Source organism: Pelecanus crispus, unplaced genomic scaffold (assembly GCF_030463565.1).
Source record: "Pelecanus crispus isolate bPelCri1 unplaced genomic scaffold, bPelCri1.pri SCAFFOLD_172, whole genome shotgun sequence".
Classification (NCBI taxonomy): domain Eukaryota; kingdom Metazoa; phylum Chordata; class Aves; order Pelecaniformes; family Pelecanidae; genus Pelecanus; species Pelecanus crispus.
The window spans coordinates 66,798-84,909 of NW_027461276.1; the positions used below are offsets into that span (position 1 = coordinate 66,798).

Consider the following 18,112-nt stretch of genomic DNA (forward strand, 5'->3'; position numbering starts at 1 on the left):
GCAGGGTGGGGGAGATGGAGGGCTCAGCCCCACAGCTGCCGGAGAAAGGATGGGGGATGCTGCCGAGATGCTCGCAGATGCTTTTAGGAACTAAAAACCTCCAGGTCTCCCCTTCGCCCCATCCCCAGAGAGCCCCAAGGCTGGGGACGAGGGGCAGAGCTGCAGGAAGGATGCGGGGTGCGGTACTGGGGCGAAGCAGGACATGCAACGGGGCAGCGCATTGGTGCCCGCTGCAGCGCTCCAGTCTGTGCAACTGGGGAAACTGGGAAGGGCCCTGAGCTCGCTGGGAGGACGCAAGGTGGAGAGAGGGAGGTTTATTGGCATGGCAGGCGCGCTCCCCATGGAGAGGACTGCGATTCCTGGTGGGACGCAGAGCGGAGCACCCACAGGGAGCGATGCTGCCAGGCTCCCGGCATAAAAAGTCAGTTCCAGTGACCGGAGGAGGAACAGTCGTGCAGCTCTTCCTCAATCCTCTTCCTCCTCTTCCTCCTCCTCCAGGGCAATGGGCTGGCGGCCAGCCGGCCCCGCGCCGCCACGCTGGATGGAGACGATGCCGCTCAGGAAGGCGTAGCCCAGCATGGCCGCCAGCCCCACCAGCACTGACAGCAGCTGGTTGCGTCGTTTGTGGGGGTCCTCCTCTGCCTCGCCGCCATCGGCGCCCGCAGTCCGCGGGGTGCTGGCTGGGGGCTCGCCTGGGGGGAGACCGGGGCTGTGGAGTGGGGACAGCTCACGCTGAGCCCATGGGGCGAGGTGGGGGGGGGGACGCATCTCACCTCCGTCCCAGGGGAAGTAGAGGCTGAGGATGGAGGTGCAGTAGTTGCACAGGTTCTGCAGGGACTTCAGGTGCTGCTGCAGTTTCCCGTTGGGCAGCTTCGCCTTCAGGAGCGGCGCCAGGCGGCTGAAGATGAAGGCGTCAAGGGAGGCTGGCCTGGGGCACAGAGACATGCGACTGGGTCACGGTCCCTCCCGCCTCCTCCCCCATCCCCACCCAAAGCCACCTGGACACATCGGCCACCCCCAGGCCCCGGCACCCCAGGGGATGGCAAGGGGCTCCTCCTCCTCCTCCTCCTCGGGAGGGCTCTTTGCTTCCAGCCCCAGAGGCGAGGATGGGGGGGAGCAGGATGATCCCATTCTGGAGCAGCTCTGCTGGCTCCAACAAGAGATGGGGAAAGACCTGCCAGGGGTGGCGGCAGCTCCTGCAGCCTTAATTCCTGCCACCCGCGTCACTCCGTGCCACCATGGACAGCCCTGTCCCCTGCGAGCCTCTCCCACCCCCAAAGCACCATGCACGGGCTCCAGCTTCCCCGCAGACCACGGGGTCTCGGTCCTGCCTGGGTGTAGGGAGTGCTCAGGCCCCACAGCACCTTCCCCCTACGGCCACCTACGAGTCTCCGAAGAAAAACTTCTGGGAACCAAGGCGCTGGGACAGGAGCGTCAGGCATTCCCGAGCTTCCCGGTAGAGCTGGAGGAGGAAGAGAGAGGGCTGTCACCCACCCAGCCACGCAGCAGACTGCCACGGTGCTAAGGGGAGTGGGAAGGGGTGCTCAGCCAGGGTGAACCCCGGACCCCAATTAAGATTTTGGCCTCATGTGGGTCCCTCTGGGCACCTGGCGAGGACCTGCCGTGCCCAGACCACATCCCCTCACCTCCTTCTCCAGCTTCTCCTCGTCCTCCATGTAGCCATCTCCCCACATGAGCTGCAGCCGCTCCAGGTGCTGCTTGTGCATGCAGTTGGGCAGGAAGAAGTTCAAGGGGAAGGGAATGGTTTCCGCGTACCACTTCCGCGTGTGCTCCACGTAGTTCTTTGCGTCCACCCAGAAGGTGTGGATCTGCAGCAGAGAACAATCCGTGCCCAGGCCACGGTGGGGCTGGAGCCAGCGCAGCCTTTTGCCATGGCGGGTGCCATGGACCCTGTGCCCGGCGCTGCTCACACAGGCGCCGTGGGCCCAGCACAGGACTGGATGCCTCGGAGACCGCGAGGGGCTGAGGGAGCATCAAGGTCAAGGCCAGACCCCAGCCCCGGCTGCACAACCCACCACAAGACCTGCAGCACCCTGATCCCTGCTACTGATGCTCCAGAGCCCTGGGATTTTGCTGCCTGCAACGTTCTCTGGCTCTCCTAGCACACCCGGGCCCACCGGCACCGCTCCAGGGAGCAAATCCAGTCCCCGGTGAGACCACTTTCCCTGTGTGCCCCCCCGAGATGTTTCCACAGGGAGACTCACCAGCACCGGCAGCAGTTTCTCTTCCAGCAGGGACACGAAGGCCAGCGTGTCCGCCTCTTGCGTAGCTGAGAGGTCGTAGTCAGCGTTATACTTCTGCAGAGCAAACGCAACAGTGTGATCCGGTGGGGAAGTGGCAAATCCTGCCCGTGCCTCTTGGGCGACTGCCACAAAGCCCCCTCCTTGCCAGGGGGGCTCTGGTGCCCTCCAGCCCGAGTCAGGGGGTGCCCCTCACCTCCCCCTACCTGTTTCCTGAGGTGAGTTATGATCTGCTGCGTTTTGGAGATGGTGCCCGCATCCCGCGTCTTCAGCGCAGGCAGGCACCCTGAGGGCAGGAGAGGGGTGGCTGCAGGCAGCGGTGCCCGGGGTGCCAGCCCGCCGCCGGCAAGGGCTGCAGGGGGGCTGCGCCAGGGTGAAGGGCCCCCACGCTCGGGTGAGGGGGTGCGAGACAGAGGTGCATGTGGCGGGGTGGGGGGGGTGTGTAAGGTGGGGCAGGGGGGCACAGTGACACGAGGGGTGCGGGTGAGAGGATGAAAGCTGTGCATGATGGGGCACGGGGAGTGTGCTGGGACGAGGGGGGTGCGATGGGATGAGGGGGGCGTGCAATGGGGTAGAGGTGTGCGATGGGGTGAGGGGGGCGATAGGGTCGGAAGGGTGCAGTGGTGTAAGGGGGGGGCAACAGGACAAGGCGGGGTGCAATGGAGTGGAGAGGTGCAATGGGGTGAGGGGGGCATGCAATGGGGTGGGAGGCACCAGGGGGTGCAATGGGGCATGCTATGGGGTGGGGGGCACTGGGGTGTACAATGGGGCAGGGGGGTGCAATAGGGTAGGAAGGTGTAACGGGGCAGGGGGATGCAATAGGGTAGGACGGTGCAGTGGGGCAGGGGCACTGGGGGGTGCAATGGGGCGGGTGGGGGACACAATGGGGCAGGGAGCACGGGGGGGTGCAATGGGGCGGGGGGCACCGGGGGGTATAATGGGGCAGGGGGGGTGCAATAGAGTAGAAGGATGCAATGGGGCAGGGGGGTGCAATGGGGTGGGGGGCACGGGGGGTGCAATGGGGCGGGGGTGCAATGGGGCGGGGGGCATGGGGGGTGCAATGGGGCGGGGGCTACGGTGGGTGCAATGGGGCGGGGGGGTGCAATGGGGCAGGGGGCACGGGGGTGCAATAGGGCGGGGGTGCAATGGGGCGGGGGGTGCAATGGGGCGGGGGCTACGGTGGGTGCAATGGGGCGGGGGGTGCAATGGGGCGGGGGGCATGGGGGGTGCAATGGGGTGGGGGTGCAATGGGGCGGGGGCTACGGCGGGTGCAATGGGGCGGGGGGTGCAATGGGGCGGGGGGCACGGCGGGTGCAATGGGGCGGGGGTGCAATGGGGCGGGGGGCACGGGGGGTGCAATGGGGTGGGGGTGCAATGGGGCGGGGGGCACGGCGGGTGCAATAGGGCGGGGGTGCAATGGGGCGGGGGGCACGGCGGGTGCCGGGGCGGAGCGTGGGGCGGTCCCGGCGGGCGGTGCCGCTGCCGGTAGCCCCGGCGGGGCCCTTACCGGAGGGGCTCCTCCAGGGGCTGCTGACCCGGTGCACCTTGAGCGGCGCCCCCGTGAACCGCGCGTAGGTCTGCAAGAGAGGGGAGCGGCGGGAGCGGCGGCTCGGCGGGCGGACCGCACCGCACCGCACCGACCCGCACCGGCCCGGCCCCGGCGCTCACCAGCACGGCCAGGCAGTCGGGGTCCACCGAGGGCAGCCCCCAGCCCCCGGCCCAGCAGAACAGCTCCATGGGCGCCGCCATCTTCCCGCCCGACCCGGAACCACACGGGCCGGCCCCGCCCGCCCCCGGCGCGGGGCGGCTCCCGCAGCACCGGAGCGGGGCTGCTCGGTGCCCGGCGGAGCGGAGCGGAGCGGAGCCCCCCGGGCGGGGGGTGGCTGCGCCTGCCGGCTCCCCGGGGCCGGGACGCGCTCCCCGCCCCGCCCGGCCCCCGCTCCGCGCGTTTCCATGGAAAGCAAACAGGGGCGGGAGCCCGCTGGCAGCGGCGGGGGGGAAACTCCGCGTGTGCGGCTCGGGAGCTGCCCCCCCGTTACCCTGGCGAGCGCCGAGCCGCTGGCGCGGGGCTGGGCCCGGCCCGTTGTTATGGAGCCGGGGCAAACAGGGGAGTAAACACGGCCGGGGCCGCCCGCCCGCCTTGGCCGGCGCTCAGCGGGGAGCGGCGGGGCCGGCCCGAGCATCCCCGGGCGGTGCGGCGGGCTCCGGGGGCCCGGCCCGGGCGCTGCCCGCGGGGCACCGGGGCGGGGCAGGGGGGGTCCCCCGGCGACCCCCGCTCCTGTCCCCGCAGCCCGGGGCGGAGGGGAAGGAGCTCCCGGGATGAGCTCATTGTGCTGCTCGGGGCTTGGGCCGGCTCCCGGCGCTGATTTATTGCCGCTGAGCGCTCTCCAGGCGGGCTGGCTCCGCTCGCTCCGCTCCCGCACGGGGAGCACGGCCCGGCCCGGGGGGCTCCGCATGCCCCGGCGGCACGGCCCGGCCCGGCCCGGGGCACGCCTGGCAAAGCGGCCCCGCGCCCTCGGCTGCCGTCCCCGGCTCTCCCGGGCTGGGATGCTCCGGCGCTGCTGGGGCGGCTCCGGCTCGCAAGAAGGGCGGCCCAGACTGCCTGACCTCCCGGTGAACCGGCGCCTGCCACACTCAATTTCTGTGAGCGGGAGCTGCGCCGGGGGCGGGCAGCGCCAGGGCGGCCGGTGGCTCGCCCGCAGCCCCCGGCCCGGTGCGCCGCGCCCCGCCCCGCTCCTCTCCGCCGGCGGGGCTGCGGCCGGGCCGCCGCGGCCGAGCGCCCGCCGGGGTCCCCGGGATGCGCGGCCGTGATTGACGGCTCTTTGTTTCCTCCTCGCCGGCAGCGCCGGCCCCTCCCCGCTCGCACCACCCGCCCCGCCGCGCTCCGCTCCGCACCGGCGGCACCGGCGGCATGGGGGCACCGGCGGCCGCGGGGGGCCCGGCGCTCGGCGCGCTGCTGGCGCTGCTCCTGCTGGGCGCCGCCGGCGCGGCTCGGCACGGGCTGCAAGGTAAGGCTGCTCCCGGGGCGGCGGGCGGGGCGGCCCCGACGGGGCGAGGCGGACGGGACGTCCCCGCTGCCAGCCGGGAGGCGGCGGCCGGACCCCCCCCCCCCGCCCCCGCCGCGCTCCCCGGCCCCGCTCCCCGGCCCGGGGCGGCTGACAGCGGCTCTGCGCGCCCTGGGAGGTCCGGGCCGCCGGGCTGCGGGCGGCGGGGCACAGAGGGCATTCATCCCGCAGCTCGGGGCGGCCGCCGGCACCCCCCGGCCCGGCTCTGCCCGGGGGCAGCTCGGGGCGGGGAGCCGCGGGAGCCGCCTGGACGCCGGTCCCGGTGCCGACTGGGGTCAGCGGGGGCTGCCGGGGCCGCGGTGCGCGGCTGGGGCTGGCCCCGGGAGCGGGGCTCCTCCCGGTCCGCCCGGCGCGGTTGCACGGAGCGGGCGGGCAGCCGAGCGGCGGCGGGACCGGGCTCTCCGTGCTTCCCCGGAGCGCCCCGGGCCGGTGCCGAGGGCCAGGCCGCCCCTCCACGGGCTCCCGGTCCCGCTGCGCCTTGGCGGGGCGGCCGCGATCGCTGCTCCCCGCCGGGGCCGGCCCCGGGGCGGGGGGGGGGGGGTGCTCCGCGCTGCCCCCGCGGCCCCCCCGCCAGCTGCGGCCCCGCTCCGCTCGCCATCCCGCGGGGCCCGACCGGCTCGCCCAGCCCTGCCCGCCCCGGCTGCGGGATGCTCGGGACCGGCGGAGCGCTGCAGCCGCCCTCGCGGGGAAGCTCCGGCTGCGGAGCGCGGGAGCCGGGCAGGCTCCGGGCCGCCGGTCCCGCCGGTGGCGGGGGCTCCGCGGGTCGCTCTCGGCGGCGCGGCCGGTCCTGGAGCGCCACCGCGCGGGGCCGGCGCTGGGCGGGGCCCGGAGCCCTCGGGGCTTCCCCGGTGCCCCCCGGGGGCCCGGCGGTCCAGGGCCCCCCCGTCCCCGTCCCCTCGGTCTGGCCGGGCTTGCCGGCGGGCTGGGCCGCGGTGCCCCGCGCCGGGCATCCCCGCGCCCCTGCGGCCGGAGCCGCGGCTGTCGGTCAGGATGCGACCCCCGTGCTTGGCTCCCGCAGTCATCGACCTGCTGATGGTGAGCGAGGCCCGGCAGATGGCCAGCATAACGCACAAGATCCGGATGGAGCTCTTGACCGTCAACGACGTTTATCTCCTCTCCACCTTCCGCCTGCCTCCCAAGCAGGGGGGGACCCTCTTCGGCCTCTACTCCAAGAAGGACAATACGAGGTGGCTGGAGGTCTCCGTGGTGGGGAAAATCAACAAAGGTGGGTGCCTGCTGCGCGGGGACGTGCTGGCCCCGGCCTTGCTGTGATGCTCAGAGAGAAATGAAGGTCAAATTCCTGCCGTGCGCGGGGCCAGCTGGGCAGAGCAGCGGGATGCACGCGGATCCCGGTGGGCTGCCGGCACTCGGCGGGGGGAGAGCTGACGGCCCCTTCCTGCTCCTCCGCAGTCCTGGTGCGCTACCTGCGGGAAGACAACAAGCTGCACTCAGTCAACCTGCAGCATGCGCACGTGGCAGATGGCCAGAGCCACACTGTCATCGTGCGCCTGAGCGGGCTGCGCGGGGACATGCTGAGCGTGGAGCTCTACGTCGACTGCAAGCAGACGGACTCCAGCGTGGGGCTGCCCGAGCTGTCGGAGATCCCCCTGGCAGAGGTGGAGTCCATCGAGGTGCGCACAGGGCAGAAGGCCTACCAGAGGATGCAGGTGAGCGCTGGGACCCCTTGAGGGGCCGAGACACCCCCCCCCCACACGCCCTCGAGGACAGGCAGACACCCCCCCCCCCCCGGCTGACTGCGTCTCCCCTTGTACGTCAGGGGTTCGTGGAGTCGATGAAGCTGATCCTGGGAGGGTCCATGAGCCGCGTTGGGGCCCTGAGCGAGTGCCCTTTCCAAGGAGACGAGTCCATTCACGCTGCAGGTAACAGCACGTCCGTGCCCTGTGCCAAGCAGGGGGAGCATGGAGGGCTTACAGGGTCACCCGTGCATGCCACGTGCTGTGGCACATGGAGGTGGGAGGTGACAGCACGCTGCGCAGAGGGGTGGGCGCTCCTGCCTCCCCCGGTCCAGGCGTCCCCACGTAGGTGGCAGCTCCCGCTGTGCACACGCTGACCACAAGCGACCACACAAGGTGAGGCTGCTGGGCTTTGATGGCAGCATCCGGTAATCTCTCGTCTCTCCCCTTGCAGTGACAAGCGTGCTGGCATCCATCCTGGGTAAGTCCCTGCTCTGTTTCCCCCTTTCCCTGGCGTGAGGGCGATGGCAGTGTTTGGGGCCCCACGGAGGCGGAAAACCCTCCGCAGCCTGTCGCAGTGCCCCAAGCGCCTGTGCAGGGCCCCAGGAGGGGGTGGATCGGAGGGCACGGGTGTGCTACATGGGAAGGGGACCTGTGTGGACCAGGGAGGAGGAGGAAGGGCCATCAGCTGCCTTGTCCTCCCAGTTCAGTGCTGGGGGGCAGAGCAGTCCCCAGCCCACGGCCCTGGGAGGCTGCATCTGTCCCAGGGCTGACCTTGTCCTTTCTGCTCCTGGCAGGAGAGCAGACCAAGGCGCTGGTCACGCAGCTGACCCTCTTCAACCGCATCTTGACAGAGCTGCGGGAAGACATTAGGGACCAGGTGAGGCGGTGGGGCAGCGTCAGCTCTCCCGGGGCTGGGTTTGCCCAAGAGCAGGGTGCCAGCCAGCACACTGCATCCCCCTGACTCTCGGTGCTCTGCTGCCTTGCAGGTGAAGGAGATGTCTTTGATCCGCAACACCATCATGGAGTGCCAGGTCTGCGGTGAGTGCTGGCAAGGCTCTGCTCCCACCTCGGGGGGCAAAGGGCCGCCCCGGCTCACCCCCTGCCTGGCCCTCCTCTTCTCAGGCTTCCACGAGCACCGGTCCCGCTGCAACCCCAGCCCCTGCTTCAGCGGTGTGGACTGCATGGAGACGTACGAGTACCCCGGGTACCGCTGCGGGCCCTGCCCGCCGGGGCTGGAGGGCAATGGCACGCACTGCGCCGACATCGATGAGGTGGGCACGCACCCGGGGCGGGTCAGCAGACGACGCCTGAGCCCCAGCGCTGCCAGAGCAGCGCAGGCAGACGATGCTTCCCCTCTCCGGACGCATCCTCAAGCCAGGGAAGGGCCCTGCCAGGATGCCCCAGGGCAGCGGCCACCCTGACGTGCAGGACGCCGTGCCCGAGGGTGAAGCCTTTCTCTCTCCCCGTGCCACAGTGCGCTCATGCCAACCCCTGCTTCCCCGGCTCCAAGTGCATCAACACGGCCCCTGGCTTCCGCTGCGAGCCCTGTCCCCGCGGTTATCAGGGCAACACCGTCTCCGGTGTGGGGGCTGACTACGCGAGGGCCAGCAAGCAGGTGAGTGTGGTGCCACAGGACTTAGCCAAGTCCCCACCGGGCTGCTCAGCTGCAGGGATGGGCGGAGGATGCTGTGCCTGCCAGAGGAGAGCAGCTTTCCTGGGCAGGGCACAGGCATGGGCAGAGCTGCAGGCAGGGAAAGGCCCCGGGTGACCGTTTCTCCCGCGCTGCTCGCAGGTTTGCACGGATGTTGATGAATGCAACGATGGAAACAACGGGGGCTGTGACCCCAACTCCATCTGCACCAACACGCTGGTGAGCAGAGCTGTCCCGCTCCCCTGCCTGGCGTCTGTGGCCACTCTATACCCCTAATCCTGCCCCTGCCCTCTCTCTCCCAGGGTTCCTACAAGTGTGGTCCCTGCAAGTCGGGCTTTGTGGGGAATCAAACATCCGGCTGCGTCCCACAGAAGTCCTGCAGCACTCCGACCTCCAACCCCTGTGACATCAACGGCTTCTGCGTGTTCGAGAGGAATGGTGAAATTTCCTGTGCGGTGAGTGGGGGACAGGGGCAGGAGGACGGCGAAGCCGGAGGGTGCAGGGAGTATTAGCACGGGCAGCAGTTGGTTCTGCCAGGGCCCTTCCCCACTTCCCAGCCCCTGATTTCTTCTTTCTTCAGTGCAACGTGGGCTGGGCTGGCAACGGCAACGTGTGTGGGCAAGACACAGACCTCGATGGCTACCCGGACGAGCCCTTGCCCTGCATCGACAATAACAAGCACTGCAAGCAGGTGGGTGTCCCGGAGAGGGAGGGCGGCATCCCCGCACAGGGGGTGCCAGGGCTTGGGGAGCCCGTGGCAGGGCTGTGCTTCGGACCTTGTCCCCTCGCTGTCTTTAACACTGCCTGTGTCTGCAGGACAACTGCCGCCTGACGCCGAATTCGGGGCAGGAGGATGCCGACAACGACGGCATTGGGGACCAGTGTGACGATGATGCCGACGGCGATGGCATCAAGAACGTGGAGGTGGCTGTGCTGGGTGGGCGGGACGTGCCTGCAGCTCTGGCAAAGGGCTTTTCCCTTTGGCTTGGTGCTGACGCTCTCAAGATACTTCTCCTGGGGATCAGCAGGCTCTGGAATGGATTTACGTGGTGTGCTGGAGGAGATGTCCTCCCGCCCTGACCTGCGTGGGACTGTGGCCTCTTGTCTGCCAGTCACTGCGGCGCAGGCATCCCTGTCCTCTTCCCCGCAGGACAACTGCCGGCTCTTCCCCAACAAGGACCAGCAGAACTCAGACACCGACTCCTTCGGGGATGCCTGCGACAACTGCCCCAACGTGCCCAATAATGACCAGCGGGACACGGACAGCAACGGCGAGGGGGACGCTTGTGATAATGACATTGATGGGGACGGTGAGCGGCTCTCGGGGCTGGCCTGCCTGCACGGAGCTGGGGCCGCTCGCGGAGCGGGGATGCTGTCCACGCCAGGCTGGGGGGTGAGGGCATCCACCCAGCGCTGTCCTTGCAGGGATTCCCAACATGCTGGATAACTGCCCCAAGGTGCCCAACCCTCTGCAGACGGACCGGGACGAGGATGGTGTCGGGGATGCCTGTGACAGTTGCCCTGAAATGAGCAACCCCACTCAGGTATGGCCGGGGCCAGGCAGCGCAGGCTGGGGCAGGGGCCCGGGCATGCAGGACCCTGCCCAGCAGGGGGGGGTCCTCCTGCAGCATGGGTGGGCCCCCTCGCCCCGGGGTTTCTGCTGAACCTAGGGCTCTGGTCTCCTCCAGACAGATATGGACAGCGACCTGGTAGGAGACATCTGTGACACCAACGAGGACAGGTGGGGACCACGCTGCTGCGGGGTCACCTCCCCGTCACGTCCTGTCCCATCACGTCCCTGGGGGCAGAACTGGGTTCCTAGCTTGGGGGCCCAGGAGGGGGGACAACGGGGTTTTCGGGGTTGGCAAGGGTGCTGGGATGCAGTGCCGGGTCCCCGGTTTATGGCGCTGCTCTGACCCCGTTCTCGCTCCCAGCGATGGGGATGGGCATCAGGACACCAAGGACAACTGCGCCGAGATCCCCAACAGCTCCCAGCTGGACTCGGACAACGATGGGCTGGGGGATGACTGTGACAATGACGATGACAACGATGGCATCCCTGACTATGTGGCGCCTGGCCCAGACAACTGCCGCCTCATCCCCAACCCCAACCAGAAGGACTCGGACGGTGAGCACGGAGCAGGGGGGAGGAGGCAGAGCCGCCTGGGCTCAGCCGGGCCCTGACCGGGGCACGTGTCCCCAGGGAACGGCGTGGGTGACGTGTGCGAGGAAGACTTTGACAACGACACGGTGGTGGACCAGCTGGACGTGTGCCCTGAGAGCGCCGAGGTGACGCTGACCGACTTCCGTGCCTACCAGACCGTCATCCTCGACCCTGAGGGGGATGCCCAGATCGATCCCAACTGGGTTGTCCTCAACCAGGTGTGGGTGCTGCCCCCCGTGTTTCTGGGGACCGTGCTGCCGGGGTGGGAGCAGAGGGGGACCAGGAGGTCCCCGGGGCTGCTGGGGACGCCCCTCACCCAGCTGTGCCCCACAGGGCATGGAGATCGTGCAGACCATGAACAGTGACCCGGGCTTGGCTGTCGGTAAGAGGTGCTGTCCCACCTGCAGACCCCGTGGGGCAGCCCCCCTACTCCCATCCTCCTGCGCTGGGGGATGAGGGTGGGTTCTTTGGCCCGGAAAGGGGTGACGGGTGGGCTGGAGGGAGCCGGGGTGCGGGGTCCCGTGCTGGGGGAGAGGGCTCCTTGCAGCATTTGCCTGTCTGTAGGCTACACGGCCTTCAATGGGGTGGACTTCGAGGGCACCTTCCACGTCAACACCGTCACCGACGATGACTACGCCGGCTTCATCTTCAGCTACCAGGACAGCGCCAGCTTCTACGTGGTGATGTGGAAGCAAACGGAGCAGACGTACTGGCAGGCCACCCCCTTCCGCGCTGTGGCAGAGCCAGGGCTGCAGCTCAAGGTGGGTGCTGGCCACCCCATGGGCCGGGCCGGGCCGCCCCGGCCGGGTCCCACCCTGATGCCCCGTGCACCCGCAGGCGGTGAAGTCCTCGACGGGCCCTGGGGAGCACCTGCGCAATGCGCTGTGGCACACGGGCCACACGCCCAACCACGTCCGCCTGCTCTGGAAGGACCCACGCAACGTGGGCTGGCGGGACAAGACGTCCTACCGCTGGCAGCTGGCGCACAGGCCCCAGGTGGGCTACATCAGGTGAGCGGGGAACAGGGGGGACATGGAGGTTGCTGGGGTGGGGGCTGCTCTGGCTGGTGTAGGGGGAGGGTGCTGGCTGGGGGAAGGGGGCCCAGCCCCGGTGGGACCCAGCCCCGGTGGGACCCAGCCCCGGTGGGGGATGCTGGCGTTGGGAGGGGCTCCCCTTCAGTGGGGCCACCCTGGTGTGGAGGGTGCTGGCTGTTGGGTGGGGTCCAGCCCCGGTGGGACCACACGGTGAGGGGGTGCCGGCCGTGGGATGGGGTCCAGGCCCGCTGGGACCACACGGGTGAAGGGGTGCCGGCCGTGGGGAGGGGTCCTGCCCCGCTGGGGCCGCGTTTCCCCTTTAAGGATCCCGTCGGGGCGGCCGCCGCAGGGGGGGCTCCTCGGGCCGGGCCCGTCCGCCCCGCCGGGCCCCCGCGGCCATTGTCCCGTCGCCATGGCGACCCCGCCGGCCGCCGGCGCCTTTCACATGCAAAGCGCCCGACAAAGGCGGCGGGGCCGGCACGGGGGCGGCGCGGGGGGCTCCAGCCCGGCCACGGCGGGGGGCCCCGGGACGGGGGGCCCCGGGCTGGGGGTCCAGCACCGGCGGGATGCCCCGGCCCCAGCCCGGTGCCCCCATCCCCCCCCATGCCCCGGGCGGGATGCCCCGGCCCCAGCCCGGTGCCCCCAGCCCCGGCTCCCACCCCAGCCCCGGGTCGGGATGCCCGGCGCTGGCCCCGGTGCGGTCCCGGTGGGGTCCCGGGGCCCCGCTGACCGGTCGGGCCGGGCCGTTCCCCCCCCCGCAGGGTGCGGCTGTACGAGGGCCCGCGGCTGGTGGCCGACTCCGGGGTGATCATCGACACCACCATGCGCGGGGGGCGGCTGGGGGTCTTCTGCTTCTCCCAGGAGAACATCATCTGGTCCAACCTGCAGTACCGCTGCAACGGTGAGCACCGGGCTGCCCACCGGGGCCCCGCCGCGGCCCCGCCGCGGCCCCGCCGCACCGGGCCGGGGGCCGAGAGCTGGCAGAGCATCGCCTCCCTCCCCCTGCTGCGGGCCGGGGGGGCTTTACCGGGGCTTGCCCCCCCCCCCCCGGCTCCTGACCCCCCGCTCTCGCCCCGCAGACACGATCCCCACCGACTTCGAGCCCTTCCGCCGGTTCCTGCTGGAGGGACGCGAGTGAGCGGCCGCGCCCGGCCCGGCCCCCCCCTCCGCCCCCGCCAGCGGCACCCAGGGGCGCTCCGGGCCCCGCAGCCCCTCCCGGCCGGGCCCGGCTCCCGGCCCCCCCACACCCCCCCCGCGGACTTTGCACTGCCGGTACCGGCGCGTGCGGCCGGCAGCGGGGTGAGCGGGGCCCCGCGGGTGGCGGGGCTGCCCCCCCCCCCCCCCCCCGCCGTGCCCCGGGCGCTGCCCGCTGCTGCGGTCCCTGCCCGAAGGCTGGCCATAAAGTTTTGCGTGTTTTCTAGCCTGCGCCCGGTTCCTGGGGGGTCCCGCTGCCCCCAGCGGGCACTGTCCCCCCCCCCCGCCCCGCGCTCTCGGCTCCGTCCCTCGCCGTCCTCCCGGTGGTCGTCGCGGGGGTGGGGAGGGTGGGGGGAGCCCGGTGCTCGGCCGGTCCCACCGGCGTAGCCCGGTGCGGCGGGAGGCCGGGACGAGTGCAATATTGGTAGGCGAGAGCACAACACTGCACCGCATCCCGTCCCTCCCGCCGCCCCGGAGGGAGCGGAGCCGCCGCCGCCGCCACCGCTCGGGCCGCTCCGTGGGAACTGCGCGGCGCGCGCCGAGCCCCGGCGGCAGTGCCCGGTCGCCATGGCAACGGGTGTCCCGGCAACGCGGCGGAATGTGCCGCCCCCCCCCCCCGGTCCCTCCCGCCCCGCCCCGGAGCGCGCGGCACCGGCACCGGCCCGGCACCCCCCGCCCCGCGGCGGCGACAATGGGCGCGGCGGCCCCGGGCCCCCCTCTTAAAAGGGCAACGCGGCGGCCCCGCCGGTGCCGGTGCCGGTGCCTGGGCGAGCGTTGCCCGCTGCCCGTTCCCGCTCCGGGGCCACAGCGGGACCGCGGCGGGCGCTGCCCGGGGGTTACCGGGGCGCCACGGCGGCGGCGCGCGCACCTGTGCGGGGCCGGGGCAGGTGAAATCCCAGCTCGGTACCGAGCGCGGCCCGCCCGCCCTCCGGGGGGTGCACGGCGGCGGGAGGGGGGTGGGGGTGGGGGTGTGCGCGTTCGTGCCGCCTCCCCGGCTGCGAGGCGCGGCCGCGGGGCCCCGGTCCCGGTCCCGGTCGGGGGGAAGCGGGGCGGGCGTTGTGCGGGGCCGCGCCCGCCAGGGGGCGCCGCAGCTGAAGGGCCGCCGGGCGGGGCGGGGGCGCGTGCAGGGCCCGTGGGGAGGGGGCGGCCCGGGACCCCCCCCCCCCCCGCCCCACTCAGCCCCGCGGGCACGCGTGGGGTGCGGGCAGGGCCGGCCCGGCCGCACGGCTCCCGGGCCCGGTGCTGGGGGCTGTTGCCGTGCGCTGGCGTGGCTGGGGGGGGGGTTCAGCTCCAGGCGGGGCTGGGCGGGGTGCGGGGCTCGGGGGGGCCCCCGCCAAGCCCTCCCCGGGAACCGGGGCTCCCCCGCGGGGCAGGGGCAGGGAGGGGGCAGAAAGGCCCCGTGGTCCGGCCGTGCTAGGAGCGGGAGGGCGGGGGCCGTGCGCCCCTCCACGGGGGCACCTGGCGCCGCGGGGGTAGCGCATGGGCACCGGGCTCGGCACCGGGCATCAGCGGGGGCCGCGGCCGGAGTGGGCAGGGGGGCTCGTGCTGGCTGGGGCCCTCGTGCCCAGCGGGGCCCTGGGGCCTGGCGGGGAGGTTACTGGGAGGTACTGGGGGTTTGTGGGGCCCTGGGCCCCACCTACGTAAGCATTTCGGGGGGGGGGGGGGTGTCACCGGTGTTTATTTGAGTGCAGGGCGAGGCAGTGGCCGGCTGGTAATGATTAACCCCAGGCTGAGCCAGAGGATAGGGCCACCCCCCGCCCAAAGCCAGGGGCTGGGGGGCTCCGCCCCCCCGTGCTCCCCACCGGGTCCCGGGGTCAGTGGCTCAGCCCACGGGGCCGGGGCGACGCTGTCCCCCCAGCCCTGCCTGGGGACACCCCCCGCCGCCGCCCCTTCCCTGTGCCCCTGCCTGAGCCTGCGTCCACCTGTGGCATGGGGACGCTGCCGGCGCTGTCCCCCCACGCTGGAGGGGCGTGGGGGACCCCACCCGGGGGGAGGATGTTGCAGGGGACCCATCGGCAAGGCAGCACCCCTGTGCCCTGCGCCAAGTGGGGCAGAAGGACCCCCCCTCCCTGGGGCCAGCGGCGGGGTGGGGCCTCCCCACCTGTTCCAGGTGCTCTATAAAGCTCCCGCCGCTGCTGAGACGCCAGTTCCTGATCCCCGGATCGCGGAGCGTACCACCGGCTAACGGGAGAGCAGCTGCTGCAGGGCCCTGAGAGGTGGCGGGACCCCCTGGGATGAGCCCCATGGCGTTCACTGCCCTTCTGCTGCTGCTGGTGCTGGGCACAGGTGAGGGGCTGGGGCTGGCAGGACCCCGAGCCGGAGGGAGCTGGGCTGGGAGCCACGCGAGCAGGGAGGTAACAGGGCAGAGGGATGGGAGTGGGGTCCCCTGGGCTACTTTCTGAGCGAGGACCGGGGGATGCCAGTGCCGGCAGCCCTTGGCACCCCGGTGGCGGGAACATCGCCATCTCTCCTGGTCTGGCCCCGGGGTGCAGCACCCCAGGGCTGGTTGTCCCTAGCATAAACCGGGACCTGGGGATCTCAGTGTGGCTGCGGCCCGTCTTATCCGCGTCCGAAAGGGTCGGCTGGGGCCGGGCAGAGCAGGCTGCGCCCAGGGCTTGCAGGCTGGTATGCAGGTGTGTCCAGGTGAGCCGTCCAGACCCCGGGCTCTCCTCCAGTGCTGCCAGCTCCTGCGGCACCCGCTGGGAAACTGCCCAGGAGCCGCCTGCGCTGGCCGGCAGCCAGGCCATGTGGGTCCAGGGGGGCACGGGTGGCACCCAGCGACCTGCAGCAAAGGAGGTTTTATCAGGGTGGGGGGCCTGTGCCCAAGTCCTGTAGCGTGGCAGAGTCCCCTCGGAGGAGCAGGGTGGGATCTGCAGGGCTGGGCGTGGAGCCGGTGCCAGCTGCCCAGGTGGCACGGCCCAAACCCTCAGTGGTGCCATATGTGCCCAGCACAAGCCCCAGTTGTGGGATGTTCCTGAACGTTCTGGTCTCATGGGCAGCAGAAGCTGCTGGTGGTCAGCTCCTGTAGGTCACGGTGCTTCTTGGTGCCTTGTGGCCCAGGGGGGCATCCAGATGAGGAGCTGGGTTGTGTAAAACCTTCCCAAACTGGTGCTGCTGTCCCAGCTGCCAACTCCTGGTGTTTCCTCTAGGTCCACATGCTCTGAGCACCACTACAAGCTCCATGACCAGCACAACCACCGCTGACACGCCCACCACGGAGACAACCACAACTGACACAACCGTCACAGAGACGACCACCACTGACACAACTGCCATGGAGACAACCATGACCAACACAACCACCACAGAGACAACCATCACTGACACGACCACCGGGGAGGACAACCACAACTGACACAAACATCACAGAGACGAGCACCACTGACACAACTGCCACAGAGACAACCATGACCAACACAACCACCATGGAGACAACCATGACCAACACAACCACGACCAACACAACCACGACCAACACAACCACCACTGAGACAACCACCACTGACACGACCACCACAGAGACAGCCACCAAGATAACCACCACCCCTATGACCGCTGCTTCGAACGCCACCTCCAAAAGCACAAGTGGCAACAAGACCGAAACCTCTGTCTCCTCCCACACCACAGTCTTCCCCACTACAGGCCACACCACAAAGCTCCAGTCCAGCAACAGCCCCACAGGCAGCCCCACAGGCAGCAGCACTGCAGTGCCCATCTCTAGCAGCGCTACCATCTCTCACACCAATATCACCACGAACAGCAGCAACTTCAGCACCACCACAACCACCAGCAGCTCCGCGGTTCCCACCTCCCCCACGGGTGGTGGCACAGTGATCCTCACCTCCAGCACCAAAGACAACGGGAGCAGCAGCACTCACGTCATCCCCACGCAGGAAACCTCTGTCACCACTCAGGGCAGCACAGCTCCAAGGCAGACCCCCACAGCTGTTCTGGGCAACAGCAGCAGTCCCAACCCCACCAGAGCCACAGTCCAGCTGCTTGTCCGCTCCTGCTGTCCTTCCGCATCCTCAACAGGAGCTTCAACGAGAGCCTCGGCGACCCCACGTCGAAAGACTACAGAGCCTGAGCCACGCTATCTTGGCCATGGTGAGTCCCAGCCCTGCCCATGGGCTGCCTTGGGCAGCAAAGAGCCCCCAGTCTGTGCTGGGAAGGAGCTGCTCCCATCGGGGCTCCCCGTGAAAGTGCCCCGAGCATCCTCTCTGCCAGCCGCTTTGGCAGCCCGGCCGGTCCCGTGAGGGGAAGCAGTGAGGGGACGGGAGGGAGGGGGTGTCGTGCTGGGGAGGTGGTCATCACCCCCATTCTTTGTTCCAGTTTGAATACGTCTTTGGCTGCGTGGGCTGCATGACGGGCAGACCTACAAGGATGCACCGAGCTCCTTTTCAGGTGAGGGGGCCAGCGGCTCCAACTGCAGAGGCCGGTGTGTCCTGGACGCATGGTGCAGACCCCCTTGCAGGGGGCGGCGATCCGGGTGCTAACACCTCCTCTCGTGGGCAGCCAAGGCTCGGTGGCGGTGCAGTCCACCCTCGTGTTTGGGCACAGCAATGACACCATCGCCAGCAATGCTGCTGAGCAGCAGCTGAGGAGCAAACTGAACAAGGAGGGCTTCATCATGGACCTGCATCTGGCCGACATCCGGAGTGAGTGGGACGTTCAAGCGGGGGACACGAGGGTGGACGGAGCCCTGCAGGGGTGCTTTGGGGGGCTCCACAAGTGCTGCCACATCCTGGCTGGGCAGGGAGGCTCCTTGGGACAGGCTCAGGCCTTGCAGCCAGCAGAGCCGATGCAGTTTCCCCATGCCCGTGGCAGGCAGCACTGGGAAGACCAACTGGACCCTGTGGAGGAGGGCTCATCCCCTCATGCCCCATCCTGGGGGTCTCTCAGGGCTGTTTGTCCTGGCCAGCCCTGCAGCTCTGCCCAGCAGCGCAGACATGGCTCTGGTCCTCTTTCAGGCACTGTGGAGGTGACGTCCCCAGCACCAGTGTCTGTGGTCCCGGGTTGGGCCATTGCTCTGCTGGTCCTGGTTCT

The 18,112-nt window shown here is 70.4% G+C and overlaps 3 protein-coding genes across 3 annotated transcripts; 2 read left to right on the plus strand and 1 right to left on the minus strand.

The window, feature by feature from the left end:
* Positions 1 to 465: 465 nt before the first annotated feature.
* LOC142596888 (metaxin-1-like) lies at positions 466 to 4,010 on the minus strand. Its single transcript, XM_075727353.1, has 8 exons — positions 3,930 to 4,010; positions 3,769 to 3,838; positions 2,468 to 2,547; positions 2,226 to 2,318; positions 1,647 to 1,829; positions 1,386 to 1,462; positions 774 to 928; positions 466 to 692 (listed from the first exon to the last, which is right to left on the minus strand). Exons 1-8 carry the CDS (start codon positions 4,008 to 4,010, stop codon positions 466 to 468), a joined length of 966 nt encoding a protein of 321 aa, XP_075583468.1.
* A 1,162-nt stretch (positions 4,011 to 5,172) lies between these two features.
* LOC104032267 (thrombospondin-3) lies at positions 5,173 to 13,010 on the plus strand. The gene is made up of 23 exons (XM_075727352.1): positions 5,173 to 5,269; positions 6,345 to 6,551; positions 6,737 to 6,993; positions 7,104 to 7,206; positions 7,475 to 7,501; positions 7,818 to 7,900; positions 8,010 to 8,061; positions 8,146 to 8,294; positions 8,498 to 8,638; positions 8,816 to 8,893; positions 8,977 to 9,129; positions 9,255 to 9,365; positions 9,491 to 9,598; positions 9,825 to 9,984; positions 10,100 to 10,218; positions 10,363 to 10,415; positions 10,609 to 10,802; positions 10,878 to 11,056; positions 11,172 to 11,220; positions 11,403 to 11,599; positions 11,676 to 11,848; positions 12,634 to 12,773; positions 12,952 to 13,010. Exons 1-23 carry the CDS (start codon positions 5,173 to 5,175, stop codon positions 13,008 to 13,010), a joined length of 2,889 nt encoding a protein of 962 aa, XP_075583467.1.
* Positions 13,011 to 15,300: 2,290 nt separating this feature from the next.
* LOC142596889 (uncharacterized) lies at positions 15,301 to 18,105 on the plus strand (the record flags this gene model as incomplete). The annotated part of the gene is given in 9 exon segments (XM_075727354.1): positions 15,301 to 15,352; positions 16,216 to 16,307; positions 16,468 to 17,065; positions 17,068 to 17,145; positions 17,148 to 17,173; positions 17,399 to 17,430; positions 17,432 to 17,470; positions 17,582 to 17,724; positions 18,034 to 18,105. Coding segments are annotated over 9 exon segments (1,132 nt in total), but the record flags the coding sequence as incomplete, so codon positions are not given.
* Between the last annotated feature and the right edge of the window lie 7 nt (positions 18,106 to 18,112).

Coding starts and splice junctions, on each gene's coding strand:
- LOC142596888 (XM_075727353.1), bottom strand. CDS start 4,010: ATGGCGGCGCCCATGGAGCTGTTCTGCTGGGCCGGGGGCTGGGGGCTG. Junction 3,839..3,929: donor CCGACTGCCTGGCCGTGCTG/GTGAGCGCCGGG, acceptor CCTCTCTTGCAG/ACCTACGCGCGGTTCACGGG. Junction 2,319..2,467: donor TAACTCACCTCAGGAAACAG/GTAGGGGGAGGT, acceptor TTTGCTCTGCAG/AAGTATAACGCTGACTACGA.
- LOC104032267 (XM_075727352.1), top strand. CDS start 5,173: ATGGGGGCACCGGCGGCCGCGGGGGGCCCGGCGCTCGGCGCGCTGCTG. Junction 6,552..6,736: donor GGTGGGGAAAATCAACAAAG/GTGGGTGCCTGC, acceptor GCTCCTCCGCAG/TCCTGGTGCGCTACCTGCGG. Junction 12,774..12,951: donor CCTGCAGTACCGCTGCAACG/GTGAGCACCGGG, acceptor CTCGCCCCGCAG/ACACGATCCCCACCGACTTC.